This window comes from Thamnophis sirtalis, unplaced genomic scaffold (genome assembly GCF_051295495.1).
Source record: "Thamnophis sirtalis isolate CommonGarterSnake01/CBP01778 unplaced genomic scaffold, rThaSir2_p1.2 scaffold_7, whole genome shotgun sequence".
Classification (NCBI taxonomy): domain Eukaryota; kingdom Metazoa; phylum Chordata; class Lepidosauria; order Squamata; family Natricidae; genus Thamnophis; species Thamnophis sirtalis.
The window spans coordinates 11942673-11966907 of NW_028261387.1; the positions used below are offsets into that span (position 1 = coordinate 11942673).

The window sequence follows — 24235 nt, forward strand, 5'->3', positions numbered from 1 at the left end:
TGTGTTCTTTGCAGTTATCTGGTTAATTATCTGAGAGCCGTTGAGGCCACCTGGAAGTTTATCAGTTCTCTCAGGATCAACAGAATCAGACTGTAAATGGAAGAAGGCGGGGCTTAGCAGTGAGAAGATGGAGTTTCAGGCTACTCCTGAAATTCCTCTATACCGAAGGATTTTTGGACGGGTTCTTTGAACTCTAGCTGTCCCGTAGACGACAGTGAAGGTGAGGAGAGACCCAGGACCTCAGAGACACCCGCAAGTCTCTGGGGGGCGGGGGTATTAACTCCTCGTGCCAATTCCTTTCTGGATTAGCTGCGTGCTAACTGAAACTGCAGGTTGCCCCTAAGAATGGTAGAAGTGATGTCATCTGGTAAACTGATTTTACCATCCAAGAGAGACTGTTCGCGTTAAAAACTTAAGCTAACTGAAACCAAAGAACAGGGAAATTTAGCGGCGAATTGGCTTTTTTTAATGGATTTATGGCTGGTGGTTACTTTACTTCTTAAATGCTTTAAGAAACTCCTCGACATCCTCCCCCCTCTGAATCTCCCTAAGTGGATCGTAAAATTTATTTTCTACTAATTAGCCCGTCACGATTCAACATTTTTATTACTTTATTACTTGGCTCTGTTTACGATCAGATAAGATTGCACAGCCTGTAAGAGACTAAGAAAAGTGCTTCGAAGTCTGTGGGGAAAAAAAAAAAGAGCTTGCAATTTTTAACTACGACACATCATGGCGTCTCAAAATACCTCTAAGATTTCATTTCAGATTCTTTTTTCCGCATGTAGAGGGCTTTTTGATTCTTATCAAAGGCTGGAAAGAAAATTGGATCATCTGATTTTAAAATATGAAGTAAAAACTGAGATCGTTGAATGTTTAAATGTTCCTGAAATACAAATGGAAAATGTGAGAAATGGTGTCTGGTCTATCTCAGAGGAAGAAAGGAGGGGGGGAGCTATAAAGAAGACTCACTTAAAGAGACAGAGTGCAGGAGGAATGGAAAATCCACCCTTGAGAATTAAAGTTAATTTGGAAAATTTTACAAGCCCAGGACAACATTATTATTTCATCACTGACATTCAGAGTCCAAAGGTGCAAAAATATCTTTGTCTGGATTTGCTTATGAAAACATTTGGTAAATTTATCCAACGCGTGGCAATTGGCTTGAGAAGTTTTTGCTATTGGAGAGACACTGGCTGACAGATGGAAGAACGTAATTTAAAATTAGCTAAATCTGATTACCTTAATGTGTAATAGATATAGCTGAATAATGACTGATATGGATAGTAATATATATAATTTGGAACTGGCTGATAGATTGAAGAATACAATTGAAAACTAGTTAAACCTAATTGCTTTTTCTTGTAACAGATATAGTTGAATAATAATTGATATTGATAGTAATGTATATAATGTGGAGTTGATATGATAACTAACAACTGGATATGAGAAAACATCTTTAGATTATACATAAAGAGTATTAACTACAATAATTATCACTATTAAAAAAACTAAATAAAATACATACAATCAAATGTTAATCAATACTGGGAAAATGTTATGATATATGATATAATTAAATATTATGGAGGTCCAGCTAAAATAGGATATGAGGATTTGATGATAATAGAGGATTTTACAAATAAGTAAATGAATTGTCAGCATGTGTTATGGATTAATTCTTTAGCATAGTTAAGGATGAAGGATATTTAAATAACCATAGGTAATTTAAACTGGAGGTATAATGATGTTGATATGGTAAATATTCGAGTTAAGATATTTGAATTAATATAAGTTAATGGAAGAGAAGCACCAAAGCATGTTGTAACCAGTTGATATACTTCCTTTTTTTTTCATAATAGACACCTGTGTTTTGTTTTGTTTTCCTGCCTTGTCACTTGTCGTTTTTGTCTTTTTTTGTATTATTTTTATTTTTTATTTTTTATCTTAATTTTTATTTTTTATTTGTCCCATTTTTCTTTTGATTTTTTTCCCCCACCGGTGTGGGCAGGTATTGTTCAAGATTATTACTTTTATTAATATTTCTAAATAATAATTACAGTTAAATGAAAATGGATATATAATAATGCTTGAGTTAATATGAGTTATGTTGGTTGACTGTGGAGGAGATGTACCAAAACTTATCTGTAATTGATTGATACATTTTCTACAGATGTAAAGAAAGATGCTGTACCTGTTTTAAACTAAAATTAAAAAACATTTATTAAAAAAAAAAAAGAATCAGACTGTAAATGAGCATGGAACCTTCTTGGGGCTGCTGATAGGACTGTGCTACAGATAGGAGGTATTGTACTCCTCTCCCTCTATGGAGAGAGGCCTGTTCAATTTTAATGCAGATGGCCTGACCATTCTTTCAAGTCAGTGGTCCTCTCTGTCCAGAATGTGGGCCTTGCTGTCCTTCAAAAGAGTAACCATTGTCTTTCAAATGCAGATGGACTGCTGAATCTTGTCCTGATGGATTTTTTTCCCTATGCTGTGCCATGCATTTGTGAAGTGGGTGTTTTGCTTCCCCAATGTTCAGATCTGCACATCTCACTGCATTATACTGCGTATACCACATTGTTCAGCTTGTATCTAGAAATGTTTTATCTTCAGGGTGGACAAACTTTTGCCTTAATGTATTCTTGTGTTTAAAGTGTGCACGTATATTGTGTTACTACTCCTTCACTGGATTCCTTCATAGGAATTCCACTCACTGGTATAGGTATGTGAATGATACTTGGGTCAAGAGTAAAACATAGGAAGTGGAAGCTTTTACCAAACACATCAATTCTGTGGAGAGGTATATTAAGTTCGTGACCCAACAAATGCGCGCATGACAAAACCGTGGCGCTAAAACCGCGACATCATCAACATGATGTCATCAATGCGGCGACAACAGCGCGCCAACAGAAGCGCGATTTAAGTTAAGGTAAGGGTTAGGTTTAGGGTTAGGTTTATAGCGTGCTTCTATCGGCGCGCTTCAGCGCTCATTCATCGGCGCGCTTTAGAACTCGCAGTTTTGTCACCGCGGTTTAGTCGGGTGCACTTTTGTTGTTCGCCCTTTTGTCGGTGAACCTATTAAGTTCACATGGGAAGATGTTAAGAAAAATAGTCAGCTTTCCTGGACTTAGCAGTAATATTAAGGAAGACAGACGTTTCAACACCGAACTATACAGAAGGCCCCCACCCAGAGATCAGTATTACATTTTGATTCTCACCACCCATTGGAGTACAAAATGGGAGTGATCAGAACCCTACATCACCAGGCTGAAGGTTTGCCTATGAGTAAAGGGGGAACAGAAAAAGAACTGAAACAGATCAAGGAACCTCTCAGAACTTAAGCTTTCATCAAATCTAGAAAAAGATCCAGCAGGAGTTCCTCCATAACAAAGAAAAGAACACCAAACAAAGCAACATTGTCATTCCATACTTCACGGGTCGAGGGGATTTTCAACCAACCCAGCATAATGTGAGAATGAAGTCAGAACTGAAGAAGCTTTTTGGATGAGAAGTGAAACATTTTCAAGGAAAAAAAAATCAAGAAAGCCCAATTGTGTTTTGAAAAGCACCTTTGGGTTATTTCTTGGCGCTATAAAAATTTAAGAATCATTTGTGGAGTGTGAAAAGACTAATCAAGATTCCAAAAAATGAGAAGGAAGCATAAATTATCAGGAAAATGCTAATGAGAAGATTTTAGACTAGTGCTAAATATACATACCTTTTTTGTTGCTCTCGTGTTTTTTAAATGAGTTTTCAGCATTTGAGGGAGGTTTTTCATCTAGATGAATTGCCTCCATGACCAACTATTTGAAAGGAAACAAATAATAATAGAGAATGAAGTTTAAAGGCCTCCCAGTCGTAAGTGGAGGATTTTATGAATCCTCAACATGAAGTATTCTCAAAGAAATGACTGAGGCTTCCTAGGAGTTAACAGAATCACATAAATCTACTTTTTTCCTGCTTCCCCCCAAAATAAGTCTGGAAAATGGGCGTGGCATATGTAGGCCGCGGGACTTTGACGTTGATGTTCTTTTTATCCCACCTTTATTACTTTATAAAACTCAATGAGGCGAACATATGTAATGCTCCTTCCTCCTATTTTCCTCACAAAACAACCTCATGAGGTAAATTGGACTGAGAGAGGGACTGTCCCAAAACCACCCAGCCTTTTACTCCAAAGGCAAGACTCAAACTCAGGTCTACTGGTTTCTAGTCTGATGCCTTCACCACTAGAACCAAACATGCTTATTTTGTGTAATATAATTTAATCCTGGATACTTGGGAAGTTCCTTAGGGGCTTAGTGAGGCTGTACTAATAAAGCAGTAGGTGGCTTTATTTAAAACTGAACTGCACTCAAAAAAGAACATCAATACATTGGATCATCTTTTAGTAGTACATAATAAGATCAGAATGCTGCATTAAAAAAAAAACAATTTTTCTGGTAATGCAAAATTCCTGATCTGATTTTTGAGAAACCAGATTATCCTTTTCCATCGAAGTGTACTACAAAGGCGATATTTCCCATAATACTCAGCCAGACACATGACACCCAGAACAAAGACATTCTCGGGTTTTGGTGTAAAAAAAGAGCGGAATATTCTACGATGGGAGAAAGAAGCGTTGTTTAAGGGGAGCCAGAAAGCCCCAGACCCCCAATTTACAGGCCCCGCACAATAATTCCCCAGCCGCCAAGGGAAAGGCTGTCATCGTTTTCAACTCCTTACTGGGCTGTTTTCCTCCTTGTTCTCCTCGTCCTCTAAAACACGCGTGACTCCTGGGCTTAGGGGCTCCAAAGTGGGCTGTCCAACAGTCACGACCCAGCCGATTTCCCCTGCAGGATCCCGCATCTCTCGCGGCGTGTTTTTGCTTCGTTTTTCTCTTTACCGCCAACAACCCCCCGTGTCGAAATGCGAGCCGCCCTTTCGGAGGACTCCCGGTTCCCCCATTTGTACCTAGCGCCAAGCGGCGCGGTTGGCCGGAGAAAAAAAGAGGGGGGGGGAAGGAGGCCGGCCCGTGTGGACGAGACCGGGAGGAGAGGATACACGTGACAAGGGGCAAGTGCTGGGCTGGCTGAACTGGTGCTGTCACTCAGACGACGTCTTGGGAGAGGCGGGAAGTTGCTTCACATGCAGTTGATGGCGATAGGGGAGAGGAGAAATGAAAGCCGCGTCCCTTTCCTTCCGCTGGGTTAAGGGCGGGATAGAGAGGAGGAGGAGGAGGAGGGCGGCGGTTTCCTTTTTTTTGTCTCAATATTTTAACATCTGACCTGTGCAGAAGAAATATACTGAGGGAGAATATGTGCGTGTGTTGTGTGTGTGTAACAGGGTTTTTTTTTAATGGTAAAGAGTTGAGGCATTTAAAGCAGCGTTCTTGGACTGAGTTGGTGGACCGAGCGAAGGGAGGTGGGGAGGCTGGATGTTTCTATTCTTAATTAGAATTCCTGGACGTTAAATCATCTACATTCGGTCATTAAAAAAAAAAAAGAACAGGCCTGGAAGCAGCAATAGCAATAGCAATAGCAGTTAGACTTATATACCACTTCATAGGGCTTTCAGCCCTCTCTAAGCGGTTTACAGAGTCAGCATATTGCCCCCAATGACAATCCAGGTCCTCATTTCACCCACCTCGGAAGGATGGAAGGCTGAGTCAACCCTGAGCCGGTGAGATTTGAACCGCCGAACTGCAGTCAGCTGAAGTAGCCTGCAGTGCTGCATTTAACCACTGCGCCACCTTGCAGCAATAGCAATCGCACGTAGACTTTATATACCGCTTCACATTGCTTTACAGCCCTCTCTTTAACGGTTTACAGAGTCAGCATATTGCCCCCAACAAATAGCGTGTTTATTTTTAGAATGAGTTCCCATATAGGCTTATTGGAGATATACACTGCAGTGGCTGGGTTCACCCTGTTTGCACATGATGCTTGCCTGTTTCCCATCTTAATATACGACAGGGCTGTATTTTCCAAGCCTGGCAGCTTTTTAAGATGTCTGGACTTCAGTTCCCAGAATTCCCTGGCCAGAATTTCTGGCGGGCGAATTCTGGGACTTGAAGTCCATGCATTTGAAAAGTTGCCAAATTTGGGAAAACACTGGTTTTGTACAGTGCGCAAATCTGCTCACTGGGATATAAGATGGCAGACTTTACCTTGTTAAAGCATAAATGCAATGTGTGACCCCCTTTCCCCATGAATTTTGGGTTAGGTGTTTCCTTGTCTGTGGCTGAAGATGAGGGGAAAAAATATTTGGAAATGGGGGTACTGATTTGAAAAGTATACATAAAAGTCGGCATCTTTTCTGCAAAGGCTTTCATCCTTTTTTTGAATCTCTTGGAAGTTTCTGGTTGGTTTGCTGCCAGAGGTAAAATATTTGTTAAATTTATATTTAATGAATAAAACAACACTAGATAAAACACAGTTGTTTAAAAACAGGGCTATAACTTCACCTACAGCAGGCTGAAATAAAAGAATGCCTTCCCACAGATAATCACAAATTGCCTGTAGTTACATACCCTTGCATTCAGTTGTTTTATCTTGTACAGCGTGGTCTCTAGTCTCTGATCTGAGAAGAAAAAGTTACAGTGGGGAAGAAGCTTTATCTTGTAGCTATCTATATAAATAATTACTGTAGGATAGCCTGGGCTGTACCCCTCAGTGGCTTGAAGCTTTGTTCTCTCTCAAAACATTTCTCACTAGAAAAAATAAAAAAAATAATGGATTTTTAAAGTGCAAATTAAACTAGAAGGCAAGGAGCAGCCTCTGGGTCAGAGATCGCCAACATTTGGGGTTAGACAGACAGTTGTAATTTTGATAATGTTTTGTGGGCATTATATTGTGTTAGCTTTCCCATTGACTAAATGATTGCCTTAGTATCAGTTTACCAAGTTCCTGAATCTTCCTATATACGCACCAGGGATGGGTTTCAACCGGTTCGCGGCGGTCCCTGTGAACCGGTTGGTTGGCGAACCTGAAAGTAAGTAACTTCCGGGAACGGCGAAGGGCCCACCCGCCCGTCCGTGTTCCTTACCCGGTTTTGACGAGTTCTGCGCTTCCATGCATGCGCAGGACGCATACAGTGCCTGCGCGATCCTCCAGGAGCAGCTGGAGCATCGCACAGACGCTAGTACGCATGCGTGCACCGCGCGCGTGCATGAGGACGCCGCCCGCCCCGTTCCAACCGAACTGGTTGGAATGGGGCAAGAAACCCACCCCTGATATGCACTGTATATTTGTTAGAAGATTGGCATAGTTCCAAAGAAAGCTACTTGGATTCTCATACTCCTTTAAAAAAAATAGATATGGCAGAAGTTTGATTTGACAAAGAAGGGAGGTGGCCACAGGTATAGGTGCTACACTAAGTATCTTGAACCCATAATCACAAAAAATCTTCCAGAAAAGCCAGGTTTTAAACTAATCTTTGAAAGGCCATAGAGTAGAACCATTCTTGCCTCAGAAGGTAGGCCAAACTCTTCAGCTCATTGACCCCTTCATATAAGTTCAGATTGTTCACTGACTTCTAAACATTATAAGAAATAAGTTGTACTTGGCTAATAATACTACAAGTAATAATAACAATAATGGATAGCCCCATTGATAATTGGTGGTTGATACTGCTTTGGGGGACCCTGCTATAAGCTGTCCAAAGGGGTTCCACCACAAATGCGCGCACAACAAAAGCGCGCCTGACTAAACCGCGGTGTCTAAACCGCGGTGACAAAACCGTGCGACGAATGAGCGACTAATTAGCCCTAAAGCGCGCCGACAGAAGCGCGCTGTAACGTAACCCTAAACCTAACCCTAAACCTAACCCTAAACCTAACCCTAAACCTAAATGTAAATCTTACCTTAAATTAAATCGCGCTTCTGTCGGCGCGCTGTTGTCGGCGCGCTTTTGACATCGCGGTTTTAGTGCCGCGGTGTTGTCGGCGCGCTTATGATGTTCACGCTTTTGTCGGGTCACGGTCCAAAGGAGCCACCAAGAATTCCTACTGCTCACATACCTCCTTGGTGTCATACCTCCTCACACTTTACTTCCTAATGGGACGGGACCTTCAGCAGGCACTCCTGTTTATCCAGATCAGGTAGACAGTAGATTTAGGATCTCTAAGACACCAAGACCAAAAACCATATATGAATGTATAAGTATCACCTTGAATTATACTTGGAATCAACTCAGCAACTACTGTAGTCCACATGGAAGCAGTGTTACGTGGCAATACTATGGCTATTCAATAAGCATACAAGCAGCTGCATTTTGCATCAGTTAAAGGTTCTGGGTAGCCTTCAAGGGCAGCCCCACGTTGAGTGAATCCAAGTGCAAGGTAACAAGCAACAATCTTCAGAGGATCTATTCTTGCTAAAGCTCAAGATGGTGCACTAGCTAAAGCTAAGCTAAAAGATTTTTGGTGGACTCCCTGATTGCAAGTCTAAACTTTTAGACTTTTTTTTAAAGCTTTAAACTTTTAGAGGGAGAACAATCCCATAAAGAGGCAAGGATAGTATTGTTATAGAATCAGTTGGCTTAGCAATCAACATTTACTGCAAGCTGTTTGCATGGCTTCTGAGCCTGTTTCCGTGCAAGTCCTTCCTGACAGCCTCCAGATACTGGATCAAGATTTCCATTGGATTCAGTCTGAGACAGAAAAGTATACTTGAGTACTATCAGCATATTGATTATATCTTACTCAGTGATGGCAGATAACCTTTTCTAGTGGAAGTTAAATAGGATACTGGAGAGATCTGGCCCCTAAGGTACTCCAAATTGGAGTCCCTGTATATTCAACATCTCCCCTTCCATAATCCCTGATTGGAACTATTGGCTCAGAAAGGAGTGGAATAATTCCAGAAAAGTGTCTCCCACTTTAAGCTGTCATAGGCAGTTTAGAAGGATCCTGTGGTAAACAGTACCAAAGGTTGTTGAGAGTGACAGTGGGACAGAATGGTTATATTACCACTACTCGTGTTGTCAGAAGTCATAAATGAAATGACCAACGTAATTTCTTCCCTGTACCACTTTTCCTCTGTTGTTGTCCCACTACTTTTCCTACATTTTCTCCTCAAAGGGAGGTCATGCATTGGACAATAGTTACCCAATATTGTTGGTTCAAGGGTAGGTCCCTTAAGAAATGGGCAAGCCAATGCCTCCTTCAAGGCAGGTGGAACGTTCCTCTCCACAATGAAACACTATAGGAATAGGCAATCTGAAGAAACAGCCTAGGCCATTATCTCTGACAAAAATTAATCCCACAGAACACTATAAACTATTGGGCTTCTTGTCCTAAAACATTACATTTTCATAACAATAATCAGGTTTATTTTACAAATAGTATTACATATTCTGTTCCCATAGCAGAAAATGATACAGGAATGTATTTACTGGTACCTATATTTACAGGCCAAGTCCATTGTCCCCAACACTTCGGGAGCATGATTATTCCATAACTGATAGAAATATTTTATGTACTGATTTGATGGACTCAGTTAAAGTAATGATCAAATGATTACATCACAAAGGACATTGTTTTAACAGCAAAAAAGGTGAAAGATTTATTTTCTCAATAGATTTTTTAAAAAAATTGAGATGAAAATACAGGCAAAATTGGGCTTTTTACAGCACAATTAAGTTATATATAGAATAATATTAATAAACAAATGGTTATTAACTGAACGCTATCAGTTTAAAAAAGACATTCGCAATGTTAGTCTGGGATAATTTCATTGTCAATAGTTTTTATGAGTTTAGAGAAACTAGGGTTTTGCTCTGGGAAGATTTCACACTTAATAAGCAACAGTAATGATATTGAAAAAGAAGAATAAACTTCATTACAGTAGTCAATAAAATGTAGGTAGCACTAATGAGTCATCTTTGAGAAAAAATATTTTGGATCTTATATTAGAATGGCTTCCATGTTTATCTTTGGAATATAAGTATCATAATATTTTAATATGCTTTGAGAAATGTTTGTATTTTGAAGTATTCCCATAAGTTAAAATTATTATGATTATATAATATTTTCCATATTAATCTTTATTCTATAGTGCTTTAAAAATTGTCTGGTTTCCATACATAATTATCTAGGTTATACTTCAGAATTGGGGGAAAAGTTTACATATTATATGTCATATATTCCTAGTATTGGTACAAGTACTAGTAATACTAAATATAACATTATTTTAGTTTTCTGCATAACTTTGGATTTGCCTAATTCAGATGTCAAGGAGCTGTCCCATTCTATTTTGCCTCACAGTTGGTTCTGAGGTAATAGTAGACAGCCAAATGGAGTCAAGTATAAAACACGATTATAACTGGCTTTGAAATGTGCGAAAGATATGGAAGCATGGGAAGTATTTTAATGATCTAAGATAAGATTCTGCTTATGTATAAGAAAAACAAGAGTAGAATTTTCAGAGCTAATAAAATTTCCAGACAATCAATATACACCTATTTTTTGGAGTATAAGACACACTGGAGTAGAAGACGCACATTTGTTTTTGGGGAGAAAAATAGGGAAAAAAATCTGCCTATCAGGTATTCATTTTTATTCCCATAGCACCAGAAAAGCAAACAAACATAATAGTAGCAATAGCAATAGCAGTAGACTTATATACCGCTTCATAGGGCTTTCAGCCCTCTCTAAGCGGTTTACAGAGAGTCAGCATATTGCCCCCAACAATCTGGGTCCTCATTTTACCTACCTCGGAAGGATGGAAGGCTGAGTCAACCCTGAGCCGGTGAGATTTGAACCGCTGAACTGCTGATCTAGCAGTAGCCTGCAGTGCTGCATTTAACCACTGCGCCACCTTGGCTCTATAATAAAATGACACTTTTTGCTACTTTTTTTTCTTTCCCTAGACAGCCGGGGAAAAATCTTAATAAGCTTAACTAGATTTCTGGGCATGTATATATGAACCTCTAGGATTATCAGTTCACTTGAAGGAGAAATATGTCATAGTTTAAACAAAGCAGATTTCTGAAAACAGTTGTTCACAAACATATGGATTTGGATCGTTTTCCTCAATAAATACATGAACATGCATAATGTGTTGATTCATTTGTTTAATTGTGTTTTCTTTAGGACTTGTGTGAAGAAGAGATCGTGGTTTAGGTGATATTTGTGTAGAAAAATTAAAAATTCAAAAGGGTTCACAAATATAAACATCATTGTATGATTAGAGGGTCGTTTAAGGCTAATATTTGTGGTTATGTAGCAAGTACTCATTCTAACTAACCAACACCTCACACAGTTCCTCCATCTTTCCAGAAAAAAAGCCACAGCCATGAATCAACTCTGTCTCTTTCCTTTTTCAATTTTCCATCTTCATCTAATCTATAAAGCTGATATTTTTAAAAGGGCCCAAAAAAGAGTATCTGAACTTTATCCACTTCCTTCAATTCATATGGACCCTGTTGCTTGTGCTGTTGTCTTTTTTTTGGGAAGGCAGGCATGTAGATGCCAGCTATGAAATTACATAATGTGGGTAAACAGTACCTATTAAAATGTCTTTTCCTAAAGGAAAGTAAAAGACATGTTTGCTTCTTTAGTCAAGCCATTAATTAAATTTAATGTTACTCTTAAAGCAGTGGCACCTTTTCTCAGAGGTGAGTGGAAATCTAAACTGGACTTCTTTAACTATAGAAGTGAACTGTCCCCTTGTGTGCTTCAAAGGACTTCTCTATCTCTTTCAAAGAATACATAGCCCTACTAGAACCAAATTGTTTAGCAGACATCAGTATCTTCTATACATCTAATGATGGTACATACATGATAAGGCTACCGTGATGGAACTTAAAAGGTGCTTGAGCTGCTGGGTGCCCTAACCCAAGTCCATAAATTGCTTGATATTGTGCTGTCATTTTGCTGCAGGTTTCTAATAGCAAAAGTCTGGAGACTGAAACTATATTGTTGGCCTTTCCTCTTTTCATGGTGTGACAGTGGTGTATGAAGTCTACGGCTAAACAGTTTTTGGGCCTTAGTGCTTCCAACAAATATTCCTGGCTACTCTTCATTAATATGTAGCCTGATTAATTGCAGGAATCTGTCTCTTATTTGTTTGCCACGTACTGTATATACTCGAGTATAAGCCTAGTTTTTCAGCCCACTTTTTGGGCTGAAAAAAGCCGCCTCGGCTTATACTCGAGTCAGTGAAAAATTTGCCCGAAATGGAGGAGAAAAAGGGGCGGGGCCATGCCACTGGGTGACACTCGTGAATGGCCCAGTGCCCCTGTGAGTTTCCCCTCCCTCTGTGTCAGTTTGCCGCGCAGCGCGCACCGCACCATCCCCCCTCCTCACGTTCTAATGTAATGCAGGGCTGTCTTACGATTCCCCTTCCTCCCCCTCCTGCCGCTCTGCAACGATGTCCCACCTCCTCCTTGTTATGGCAAGCAGCCACATAGCGATGTCCCACCTCCTCTGGTACAGTGATCCAATGATAGGAATCACTGTGCCGTGTGTCATAGGAGGCGGGACATCGCTCCCGCGGCTGCACGGGACATCATCATCACAGCGGGACATCATCATCATGAGGTGAGTGAAGTATTTCATTGAATACACCGCTAGTTTACTGTTTTTCTTTGAAATAAATATTCAAAAACATTATTGGTATCTATTTTTATTTTTGAAATTTACCGGTAGCTGCTGCATTTCCCACCCTAGGCTTATACTCGAGTCAATAACTTTTCCAGTTTTTTGTGGTAAAATTAGGTGCCTCGGCTTATATTCGGGTCGGCCTATACTCGAGTATATACGGTATTTTAAGAAGTGTGGAATTCAGCTCCCATAATTGGAGTGATAGTCTTTCTGTTTAGGATCACATCACTTCTGTTTTGTCCAGTAGTTGATTGCATAAGATATTTTTTTTAACCCAAATTCACTTTCACTGTATTATTACAGAAAAGGGCATCGATCTTCTTCCTAATTTTTGGATCCTTAAGACCCAGTTGAAAATGTTCATTTCCTCTTTCATCCTATGCCTATGAACATTCTCTTTATCACTACAGTAGCTGCATAGACAATTTTCTATCCTTTTTCCTTGTGCAAATGCCTATAGTATTTGTTCACTATCATCAGCATTTCCTTTATCACCCTTTGGACTACAGATTCTGATTCTTCTTTGTCATCTATAACTTTCTGGTTAAAAAATTTGTCCCGCTCTTCCACACTAGTACAGTTCTATGGACATTTATTTCTCTTTTCCATTTCCATTTCCATTTCTTGTTTTTAGTGGAGTCATCTCAAAGGCAAAGATTATGTCTGAAAGAGAATTTACTTCTCTTCCCTTACATTATTAGTAAATGATTTCAGAAAGCAAAATATCAACCTTTTTAAAAAGCTTTTTAAAGCTAGGAATGTCACCAAACCAATGAATTCCAGATGGAAACAAAGTACAAAACATAAACTAAAGATGAACCAATTCAACTGAGAACCAAAAGTAGCCGGTATATGACAGATTATTAAAATTCAAATTACCCTGTTGACTTGTATTGATGTATGCTGAATTAAAGAACTGATCTTTTGAGCAATTCAGTGGTCAGTAGAATTCATGGCATGCATTTCCTCTGTGGGTATTATTGGGCAAATGTGCTTACCTATTAGAGCTGAAAATGTAGAAATCATAGTTCCATGATCACTTTGAGCTCTATCAAGTCACTGGTTTGGAGAAAAGAACAACATCTGGGCTTGTCAGAGCCGGTTAACTTTACAAGGTAGCTCCTTGTAGCAAGACTTCTGGTCAAATACAGACTTTCCACTACATTTAAACTGAAGTTTGGAAGCATAAATACTTTTTTTTAAAAAGCACAAACTACCTTAAACTTTGTCATTTAGTTAACACATCAAGTGAAACTATTTTTAAGGCACAGAAAAGAATGCTGATATAGAAAAACAGGTGCTTTTTCTATATGCGCATTCTTTCAAAAATTGCTTCCAAGTATATTTTAATGTCCTTGTTGAGCCAGCTGGCTTTAAACATTTGTATTATTGCAGTAATGTATTCATTTGTTTATAACATATATAAATTGCCTCACTGCAGATGCTGTAGGTTACGTATAAAGTCAGACACAGTACAAAGCACAACATAATTAAAAAAAAAACCTGTGAAAAGGCTAAGCAATTTAAGAATTATTTATTTGTTGTTATTATTTGTATTGGTTTTAGTATTATTTGTATTGGTTTTAGTAAGAAGGAGAGATTAATTCTGAAGATTTTTCCAGCAAATGTTTTTCCAAAAAGAATTTAAAGGGAAATTGATTATATAAGGGGGGAAAGTAGACAACTGAATGAGAAAGAACAGGTTGGGTTCAATGCTGTCAAGACTAAGATTTAATAGATTTTGGGGTCTCCTAGATTCCATAGTTGACATATTTCCATCTGCTGTGTCCCATTGCAGGCACCCAGGGCGGCCTCGATGTCTCGCCTCCTTGCCGCCACCAGCCCACACAACCTTCCCGCCAACCGATTGACCTTGGAACACTCTTCTGGATGGCCTCTCCTTCACGTCCTGTTGCCGGCTACAGCTGCACCCCCAGAATGGTCACATGGCAGTGGCATGTGGGCTGCTGACTGTCCCAGGGCCCGCCCGGTTGCTTCTGGAGGGGGCAGGCAGACGGACAGCATTTCCCCCACCTCCCTGGCCGCCTGCAGCCTCAGTTGGGCGGGCAAAGGAAATGGGTGGACGGGGCAAGTATGGTGTGGATGGGTGGGGTGAGCGTGCAAGCAAACGGCGACTGGGTGGGCGGGGGGAGCAAGCAGGGAGTCGGGTAGGCCAGGGGAGGGAGCGTTCCGGTACGGGGCCTCTGGAAGATCAGGTACGTGAAGGCACACTAAATTTCACCAAGCGGTATGCCCATACTGGTGTGTACCGGCTGAAACTCACCCCTGCACCTCAGTCAACTCTTGTTTGGACTACTGCAACGTGCTGTACGAAAACACCCAGAAACTTCAGTTGGTCCAGAATGCAATGGTGTAAATGGTTATGGGCCCAGTTCATTATGCCAATGCAATACCACTGCTTTGCAAATTGCATTGGCTTTCAGTAGGTTTCTGCTTATAGTTCAAGGTGCTGATTATTACTTTTAAAGCTATACATGGCATAGGCCAGGTTACTTGCTCTGTACGGAGAACCAGGTGGGTAGAAGCAGAGGTGAGACAGGTTGTGAAACAACAACCATTTATTTATCTTACAGAATGCACTAACAGCAGGGCAACTCCAGAAACCGGCAACAACAAATTCCTGTCTGATAGCTCTTTATATAGCAGCCGTCAGACAGGGCGAGCAATGGTGGTACAGCATTCTCCCACCCAGAGCTTCTTAGCCAATCAGCACCACCTCCTGGTTGGCATGTTCTCGGCACCATCGAAACTGCGAGGACATAACACTACTTGTTGGACTGTCTTCTCCCAAGAACATCTGCATACCCAGCATATTCCCACAAGGAGGATGCTACATCTTCAAGTTCTCACTCTAGTCCGTTTGCTTAGAGGGCACTATGCTTGGGGATGATTCGTTGCCTGTTTGACAGCCAGCATATATTAAAAGCTGTCAAACAGGGTCTCAGCTGTTACCGTTAGCGGTAACATTGTGAATTGCCACGTTTGGCAACCTGTTAGCATTAAACACAGCGTTGAAGTCTGACTTGCTTCAGTCCTTATACCCCCCCCCCCCCGTTCTCCCAACTAGAACAGAGGACATGGTCTAGATTTTGTCTTTTAAATATTTGTACTGTAGGAGACCAAGGCAGCATTTCGGTGTGTGCCCATTCTCCCTAGTGATCTCACTCATATATAACATGGTCCTACTCTGCTTTTCTTTAGGAAAGCTGTTAAGAGTGGGGTTTCCCCCAACCTTTGGGGCGAGTTGACAAGAGTGCCCTTTTCATTACAATGCCTGGTTGCCATTTTATAGTTAATCTTAACATTTTAATTGTATCTGTTTTAATATTATGTGATTCTTTTTCTTTGTTTTTGCTTACTGTTTGTTTTTATTGCTGTACACTATCCAGAGACACAATATTTGGGCTGGGTGGGCTTATCAATCAATCAAATCAGTAAATAAAAGAGACCATTATTGGATCAAGCCAGATGTGGGTTCCTACCAGTTCGCACCTATTCGGTAGAACCGGTTCGTCAAATCTATCGAACCGGTTAGAAGAGGTTCCAAAAATTTTTGAAACCCACCACTGGCAAGGATCTTGTAACTTGACAACTTTAAGACTTGCATGCTTCAATGCCAGAGTTTCTGAATAGCTACTTGGACCGACCTACGTACTAATTCATAATTTCATATCCGGTCACATGGGTGGCAAGCCACTCCCATCCAGTCACATGGGTGGCAAGCCACTCCCACAAAGGAGGCAACACCCACAGAGTAGGTTCCAAAAATTTTTGAAACCCACCACTGGATCAAGCACATGTTAATCAAGAAATGTCAGCTATCAACCAACTGAGAACTTAGCGGGCTAAGGGCAGCAACTGTCACTAATTTAATGTGCTATAGAGCAGTGTTTTTCAACCACTGTGCCGCGGCACACTAGTGTGCCGTGACATAGTATAAGGTGTGCCGTGGGAAAAACACCTGCCTATATTGAATATAGGCACAGAGTTAAATTTTTTTAACATTTTCTAATGGTGGTGTGCCTCGTGATTTTTTTCATGAAAAAAGTGTGCCTTTGCACAAAAAAGGTTGAAAAACACTGCTATAGAGTGTCCATTTTGAAGGCCTTAAAGCGTTTCTGGTCAAAAAATAACATGTGAACCACAAGTGGAAAACATTGGTGCAAATTACATTTGCCATGGACTGGTGAGTCGAGGATCACATCTTTTCCATTTCTGAACTCAAGAGGGGTGGGTATAGCTTGCCCTATATTGGGGAAAAAATAAGGATCAGCTTACAGTGGATTGTTCTTTTAGAAGAGTCTGTGGAGAATTCACCATAATGTTCTGCTGTGTTAAATTTGGATTTTCTAATTTTTCCTCAAAGGATATCTAATCCATCTTTCCCTAATTTGGTACCAGCCAGATACACTGGATTATTTGATTCTGTCTGAAGATCAGGAAGAAAGAGTCACACAGGGCATAAAAGGTTTCTTCCTGCCTTCTGCCACCATCCTTCCAGCTGATGTGGCTTTTTGTTGGATTTGGTATATACTTGCAAAGAGAAAAAGCAGATCTTTTCCAATATGAACACAATGCTAAAACACAAACTAGATACAGAGGGTGCCTTATGTAATTGGAATACCCTTGTACTACATATGAATGCTAGCTTTGGAGAAGATTTAGTATGTTTAAAAACTTGGTCTCATTAAAAGTTTTGAATTTGTTCCCCTGACCCAGTCATCCAGAAATACAAAGGAGTATGAGCCAGTTAAGCATATAAACTAGGGCAAATTATAAATACTGTGTACAAATATTTCCCTACAATTATACCACATGTATCATCCATATACATAAATCATATATCATTATATTTTCATATTGAAAAACATACATTCACCCCAGCAATAAATAATACTGCAAGAAAAAAATATGTTAAAATAGCATTTTAATAAAATATGCAAAACGTATCTGAAATTTCAAAGCAACTGCTGCTTGTGAAATGTTGTCTTGCTACTCTCCTGAGGAATATTCACCCTGAGAGCTGAAAATAAATCAAGTTTTCTTCTCTCAAACAAACAGTTCAAGTTTTTTTAAAGATGGTCTTTATTTAAATTAGATTCGATAGTGAGCCTTGAATAAAACTAGCTCGTGCTTTTTGGTTATATACCTTGTGCACCTTCCCTCAATTAAATTAAATTTTTATGCTGGAACTGAAAGTGGGCTTTGTTTTTCTTTTTCTGCTTTTTTACTTATTAGATTTATTCTTCCAGGAAGAAGTTTGTTAAAAGTATAAAGAAACTTGTCTCTTTGGGGAATGTAGGCCAGCCTATACCTGTAGGTTGTTTTGGAAATATATGAATGTTCTTATCAACATGAGCACCAATTCTTGCACACATAAAAGGTATATAATAGAACTTAACGTATCTCCCTTTAAAAAGTTGGGGAAGGAGAGAAAATTAAAATAATTCAATAAAACATACATTCATTTGCAATATATCGCATAATCTTATAGTGAATGACAATTCAGGGTAATGTATATGTGGATGCCATTAAAAAGAAGCTGCACAACACAGAGAAGAATCACAATTATTGCAATGATTGTTGGGGCCTGCTTTAGCAGAAAGAGGAACTCCAAACAATATAGAAACTGAGAGACTGTATGGTGGGAAAGCTCAAGACTTAGATTTCTTGAACAGTTTTGGAGGGCCTAGATAGATTCTTGTCAGTAGTGGGATTCAAAAAAATTTACTACCAGTTCTGTGGGCATAGTTTGGTGGGCGTGGTGTGACTTGGTGGGCGTAGCTTGGTGGGTGTGGCAAGGGAAGGATACTGTAAAATCTCCATTCCCTCCCCACTTTAGAGGCAGGTTACTGCAAAATCCCCATTCCCTCCCAATCAGCTGGGACTGAGCGGCAGAGAATAGATGCGGGCGGGGACAGTCAGAGGTGGCATTTACCGGTTTTCCAAACTACTCAAAATTTCTGCTACCAATTCTCCAGAACTGGTCAAAAACCTACTGAATACCACCTCTGATTCTTGTAAATGAAAATGACCATGTAATAATGTCAGATAAAAACTGGACTTTCAGAGGTAGTTGGGCAGTGGAAGAAATCCATTTTAAGAGAATAAATTGTTGTGGTAACCAGCCTTGATAGACTTAATTGACAATAGAACATTATATAGGGTCTCATTTTGCTATGTGTGGTAGTTTCTTTGCTTCCCTTGGACTTAACTCAGATTTGGCACAGCTTCTATTCTTCTGATGATATCATGACCCATACTCAGGGTATAGATTCTGGGTTCCACCACAAAACCGCGGTCGTCTAAAGCGCGCTCGACGAAACCGCATACCTGACATCATCACAGCGCGACGAAAAAAGCACGCTGTGAGCGGTAAAGGTAAAATTAACACGTAAAACTAAACCTAACACCCCCAAACCTAACCCTAAACCTAACCCTTAACCTAACGCTAAACCTAACGCTAACCCTTAACCTAAACCTAAACCTAACCCTAACCCTTAACCTAACCCTCACCCTAACCCTAACCCTTACCTTTACGTGAATCGGCTTGCTTTAAAAGCGCTTTTTAAAGCGCCCTTTTTTCTCCGCGGTTGTCATTGTCGCGCTGCTGATGATGTCAGCGACGCGCTTTAATCGGGCGCGCTTTAGTGGACCGCGGTTTTGTCGTGCCACGTAGATTCTGAACCTGAAGAAGCTGCTCCAGCTCTGAAATGTCAGCCTTAGGAGACACCAAGTCAAGAATTACATGAGACTGATCAACTACAAGCACCACCTGGCTAGTTAAAACAGTCAAATAACAGTGACAAATGGCCTCCCAGGCCCGAACCTAGTGAGTAGAGAGAACAGAGATGTTCCATGGGGCTTTTTGCCAAGCAAAGGAGTAAACCTCTTGATTGATGATGGTTGACCCGCAGTTGATTTAAGAAGCAGCTCTCATCCATGTTCCCTTTGCTGCAAAACAATGTCTGATCTCGGCTTTTGTGTGACATTCCTACAAATCCTATTTGTATAGAAAACCTTGAACTTCTGGCCTAAAAACTCTATCCTGGCTCCCAAAACTCTGGTTTGGGTTTGGACTATTCTTCTGCGTGCTCCTATTAAAAGCAAACATTTCAGGCAAGCTTCTGTTTGTTTACATTCTTTGTTTGCTGTTATATCTTCAGCCTTGAACTTAAAATGCTAATCTCCGTTGCAACTGTGTTTGAGTGTGTGTGGCTGGAACCTGAAGCAGGACACACGAGATAGGATTATAGAACACTCTGCCTGTGGGTGAGGATGGTTAGTCTGAGTCTGATGGGATTAGAAAAAGGACAAAAGAGAGCAATCTAGGTCACAGTGAAGTGGGAAGGTCTGGAACACAATCGTCATTTTGAGATGCTAGTTTGTTTTCTCCATGACATTTCCACTCTTTCACTACTTCTAGCAATAACTTTAGGGATACTAATTGAACATTTTGGGAGGAAATGGAGAACTAGATATTTCAGAAAGAGCCAGGAGGACAATGCAGCAACAGCTGATAGATCAGTTGTAGGCTTGGTCCAGTGAAATCTCTCCAGACAATGAAAGGATGACAGATTGCCCATTTTTGCTCCACATGGCTACTCCTCAGAAGGAGACTGCAGAAAACAATGGTCCTACAGGTCTGGATATCAGACAAGAGAAGTCAACAATATTTCAACCAGGGTGGAGACTTTAAAGACACTGGGTTTATCTAATCTCATTTTCTAATCATTTTTGGATTTATAGTAATTTCAGCATTTTAAAAGATTTTATCAGTTTATCAGGGAGAAAACATTTATTGTTGACTGTAACTGGCTTGCATTTTTGGAAGGCTTTAAGACTCTGCTACTTCCTTATGTATACTAGCTTGTATACTACCTTCCAAGTCTCTTTACTCACTCTACCAACTTGAACCAATTTGATCTAGCAGTTAAGGCACCAGGTGTGATGGAATGTGCTCCTGAGAATTGATAGGCGGTGATAGAAATTGCCACAGATTGGTTTAGGGTCTGGGGTTAATGTAGATACCAAGAGGAAATGATGGAATCCTAGATATACACAGATGTCAGGAGATAATTTAATTTGAAAGGCCACTAGGTTTTTTAGGAAGTTATCACCCAGCCCTCTCCCAGAAAAATGAAATATCCTAGGAAATATTGAAAAGGCAGAATATTTATCTTGATGTGAAAAGAAAGAAACATGTTTTAAAAGACCGAATAGCTGTCTGTAGCTTCCTGCCCATCCCCACTTTGTCAATGGGCCATTAAGAAGGCCAAGCTAATCCACTTTACATAATAAAGGCTTCTCCACTTCAGCTGCAGGGGGATGGGATTAAAGCATGATAATATTGGCTCCAACTGACCATATGGCATCTGAGAACTCAACCAAACCTGGATTCAAAACACAGCCTAGAGAGTTGCCCCTGCATGGCCCCATGAGAGTCTGACAACCAATCAGAATACATTTCTTACACAGGAACAGGAAACAGAGAGATGGGACTGAACAGGTTATAAAAAGCCTAGCAAGCCCCTCCCTCAGCCCTTCTCTTCTTCTCCACCAACATTGAAGCATGCGATCACTTTTTCTGTTCAGGACTCAACCCATGTGGTCCACCATTAAAACCATCTTTCCAAGCAGCCTCCATGTCTCCAGTGTCTTTTTCCCCACTTGGAGCCGAACCCAGAAGGACATTTCTTTCATCAGTTTATAATGGAAATGACTAAAAATGAGTCCAGAAAGCTATAGTCCAGTTTTTGCTATGGATGTTGTATTGTGAGATGTTTCGACTAAATTATGACAGCTAGAAGAGCCAGATTGATGGAGTCTTCAAATCACTTGCAATCTTTATTAGCCTATTCCAATTGGATGCAAAAGACTTGGTGATTAGCCACAATTCTAAGAAGTATATCCTAATAAATCAATGGATGTCCATTCAAATTCACACTTCTTGCCAGGAGTAGCATAAGGTGCCTGGGTTTGAGTAGCTCCCAGTTTGGCCCAGTTTCCCTTCTAGACTGAGCCCAGTCTATTTCACATTTGAGGAGGTCTAGCCTTCTTGGCAGGACAGTGGCTGGTAGGTGACCCTGCCCTGCGTAATATAGGAAGAGTCCTTCTATTGCCATCTGTCCTTTTCTCTTGGCTGAGGCAAGGTGATAGAAAAATTGCCATCTCTCTTTCTGTTAGGTGGGCTAACAGATAAGAAGTTATAAGATGGTAAATAACTTCTTATCTGTTAGCCCACCTAAAACCACATTTGTGATTGGTGTCATATAACTTATCTGCAGATTGCCCTATTAAAATGTTGGGGATCTAACAAATGTTTATTATCGTTATTTGTTTGAGTAATAGGAAAGCTATTGTCCCCTTTTGTGGATCATTCCATTTTACAAAACACCCCACTGTTTTCCAAATGTTACCAATGTCTCGTTAAGTTTAAGTACAACAAATAGCACTTTTGTATATCCATAAATCACTAAGATTATTGCAAGGTATTATGTATGTGACATTCTTCTTTAAACTCTTCCAGTCTTTGAAAACATCCACTTTTAAATTCAATAGCAACATATTTTATTATTTCAAATACTTCAGTGTTATTCAGCAAGCAAACTAAGTCTAATTCTTTACATGCTGTTCTACCTAACATAGAACATCTACCTAATGCAGGTCATGCAGAGATATCCACTAATGCATTCCAAATTAATTATTCCCAGTGGTACTATCAGGTTACTAAATATTGGTTCGAGTTCTTGACAATAACTTTTTACAAGAAAATTGCTAAAATATTTCTGTGGGCTATATATTCCGTTCTGCATCTAATTTAAACCTTACTATCATTTTGTTCTTGTGGGAAGTTATCATCCAGCCCTCTCCCAGAAAAAATGAAATATTCTAGGAAATATTGAAAAGGCAGAATATTTCTCTGGATGTGAAAAGAAAGAAACATGTTTGAAAAGACAGAATAGTTGCCTGTAGCTTCCTGCCCATCCCCACTGTTAATGAGCCATTGAGAAGGCCAGGCTAGTTCCTTTTACATAATAAAGATTTCTCCACTTCAGCTGCAGGGGGAAGGAATGTTGGAACTTTACTCAACTGACCACATGGTATCTGAGAACTCATTCATACCTGGATTCAAAACACAGCCTAGACAGTAGCCCCTGCATGGCCACATGGGACCCTGACAACCAATCAGAATACATTTCTTACACAGGAACAGGAAACAGAGAGGTGGGACTGAACAGGTTATAAAAAGCCTAGCAAGCCCCTCCCTCAGCCCTTCTCTTCTTCTCCACCAACATTAAAGCATGTGATCACCTTTTCTGTTCAGGACTCAAGCCATGTGGCCCTGTCCAACAATAAACCATCTTTCCAAGCAGCCTCCATGTCTCCAGTGTCTTTTTCCCCACTGGGAGCCAAACCCAGAAGGACATTTCTTTCATCATTCTTCCTATTTTCTGAACAATGGAAAGCAGGTGAATATGCTATCCATGTTTTTATTATGCAATTAACAGCATTCATATTCCTTACAGTTTTGGAAATATATATTTAGCTGCCTTTGCAAAGCTGTATTTATTTCTACATTTATAAACTAAGTTTTTCAAATGTGGGACAATTCCGAGGGGTGAAGCCAATGATATTGAGGACAAATGTATACCATTTTTGTTGAATTCAGCTTGATTTTCTATTTTTTTCAGCTTGGTTTTCTATCCCGCACCCCCAACAGATGAAGCTTCTTGGATGAGAAATGAAATGCCTTCTTCGTCAGGGAAAATACAGTCCAGTTGGGTTTTGAAAAAGCACCTTTGAGATATTTTTTCCTTGTAATTTCTTCATTTCCATATCACCAACATACTTGCACCAGAGGTATTGCTTATAATGATTAAAACAATCCTATAAATACTATGAATTGTACAGGCACTTTTCATTTTTCATGGGTTTCCAGAAGAACAAAATTGGATATACAGTGCCTCCTTGTGGTAGTGCTGAATCAGACTGGCCAGATTCCCCCCCCCCCCCCTTTGCTTGATATACATCTATTGACTGCCAATCTTGCATGGTTATGTTTGAAATTGGTAGAAACCATTCAAACCGTTTGGAATGGAAAATTCATTTAAGATAAAATATTCATTTCTACTGTCACAATGAGTCCAAGCCGAAAATTTTTTTAATTCTTCTACCATTCTAGGCTTAATTTCCCCTTCTCATGATTTTTAATAATTGTTCTGAAAGGAATCTTTATTGCAGCCAGTCAAATCAGAGATTTAAAATGGCAAATTGTTTCACAATTTTCTCAATTCCTTTGCATAGCAATATTTTTTAATTAGCAAAATTTGATACATTTCCATTGTCAATTTTAGAAAAAAGATACCCCTAACTGGTAAATGTCTCTGCGGTGTTGGTGCTATCAAATTAATTGGGCCTATATTTTTATACTGCCATTTTTACTACACTTGAAAGAAAAAATTAATATCTTCTCTCATGGGAAAATTGCTGGGCACTTAGATGAATTCTACAATCACCTGACTTGAAAGTCCTTTCATCTGCTTATATTGCATGCCCAGAGTATATTAATTTCTGCTTCCTCGCTTCGTTTTTGTTTTGTTTAAGAACAATATTCCCAACAAC

At 39.8% G+C, this 24235-nt stretch overlaps 1 protein-coding gene across 3 annotated transcripts in view; it reads right to left on the reverse strand.

The window, feature by feature from the left end:
- The window catches only part of CDC7 (cell division cycle 7), a 30399-nt gene extending 23866 nt beyond the window's left edge, over nt 1-6533 (reverse strand). Inside the window, exons 1-2 of one of the 3 annotated variants that reach the window (XM_087719320.1) lie at nt 6515-6533; nt 3722-3806 (exon numbers count right to left, since the gene is read on the reverse strand). In XM_087719320.1, coding sequence (XP_087575446.1) covers nt 3722-3800 — 79 coding nt within the window. In that variant the 5' untranslated portion in view covers nt 3801-3806; nt 6515-6533. Of the gene's footprint in view, nt 1-3721; nt 3807-4728; nt 4982-6514 lie in introns of those variants that run through there. The other 2 variants (XM_087719319.1, XM_087719318.1) reach the window with 2 other exon arrangements.
- Nucleotides 6534-24235: the final 17702 nt, after the last annotated feature.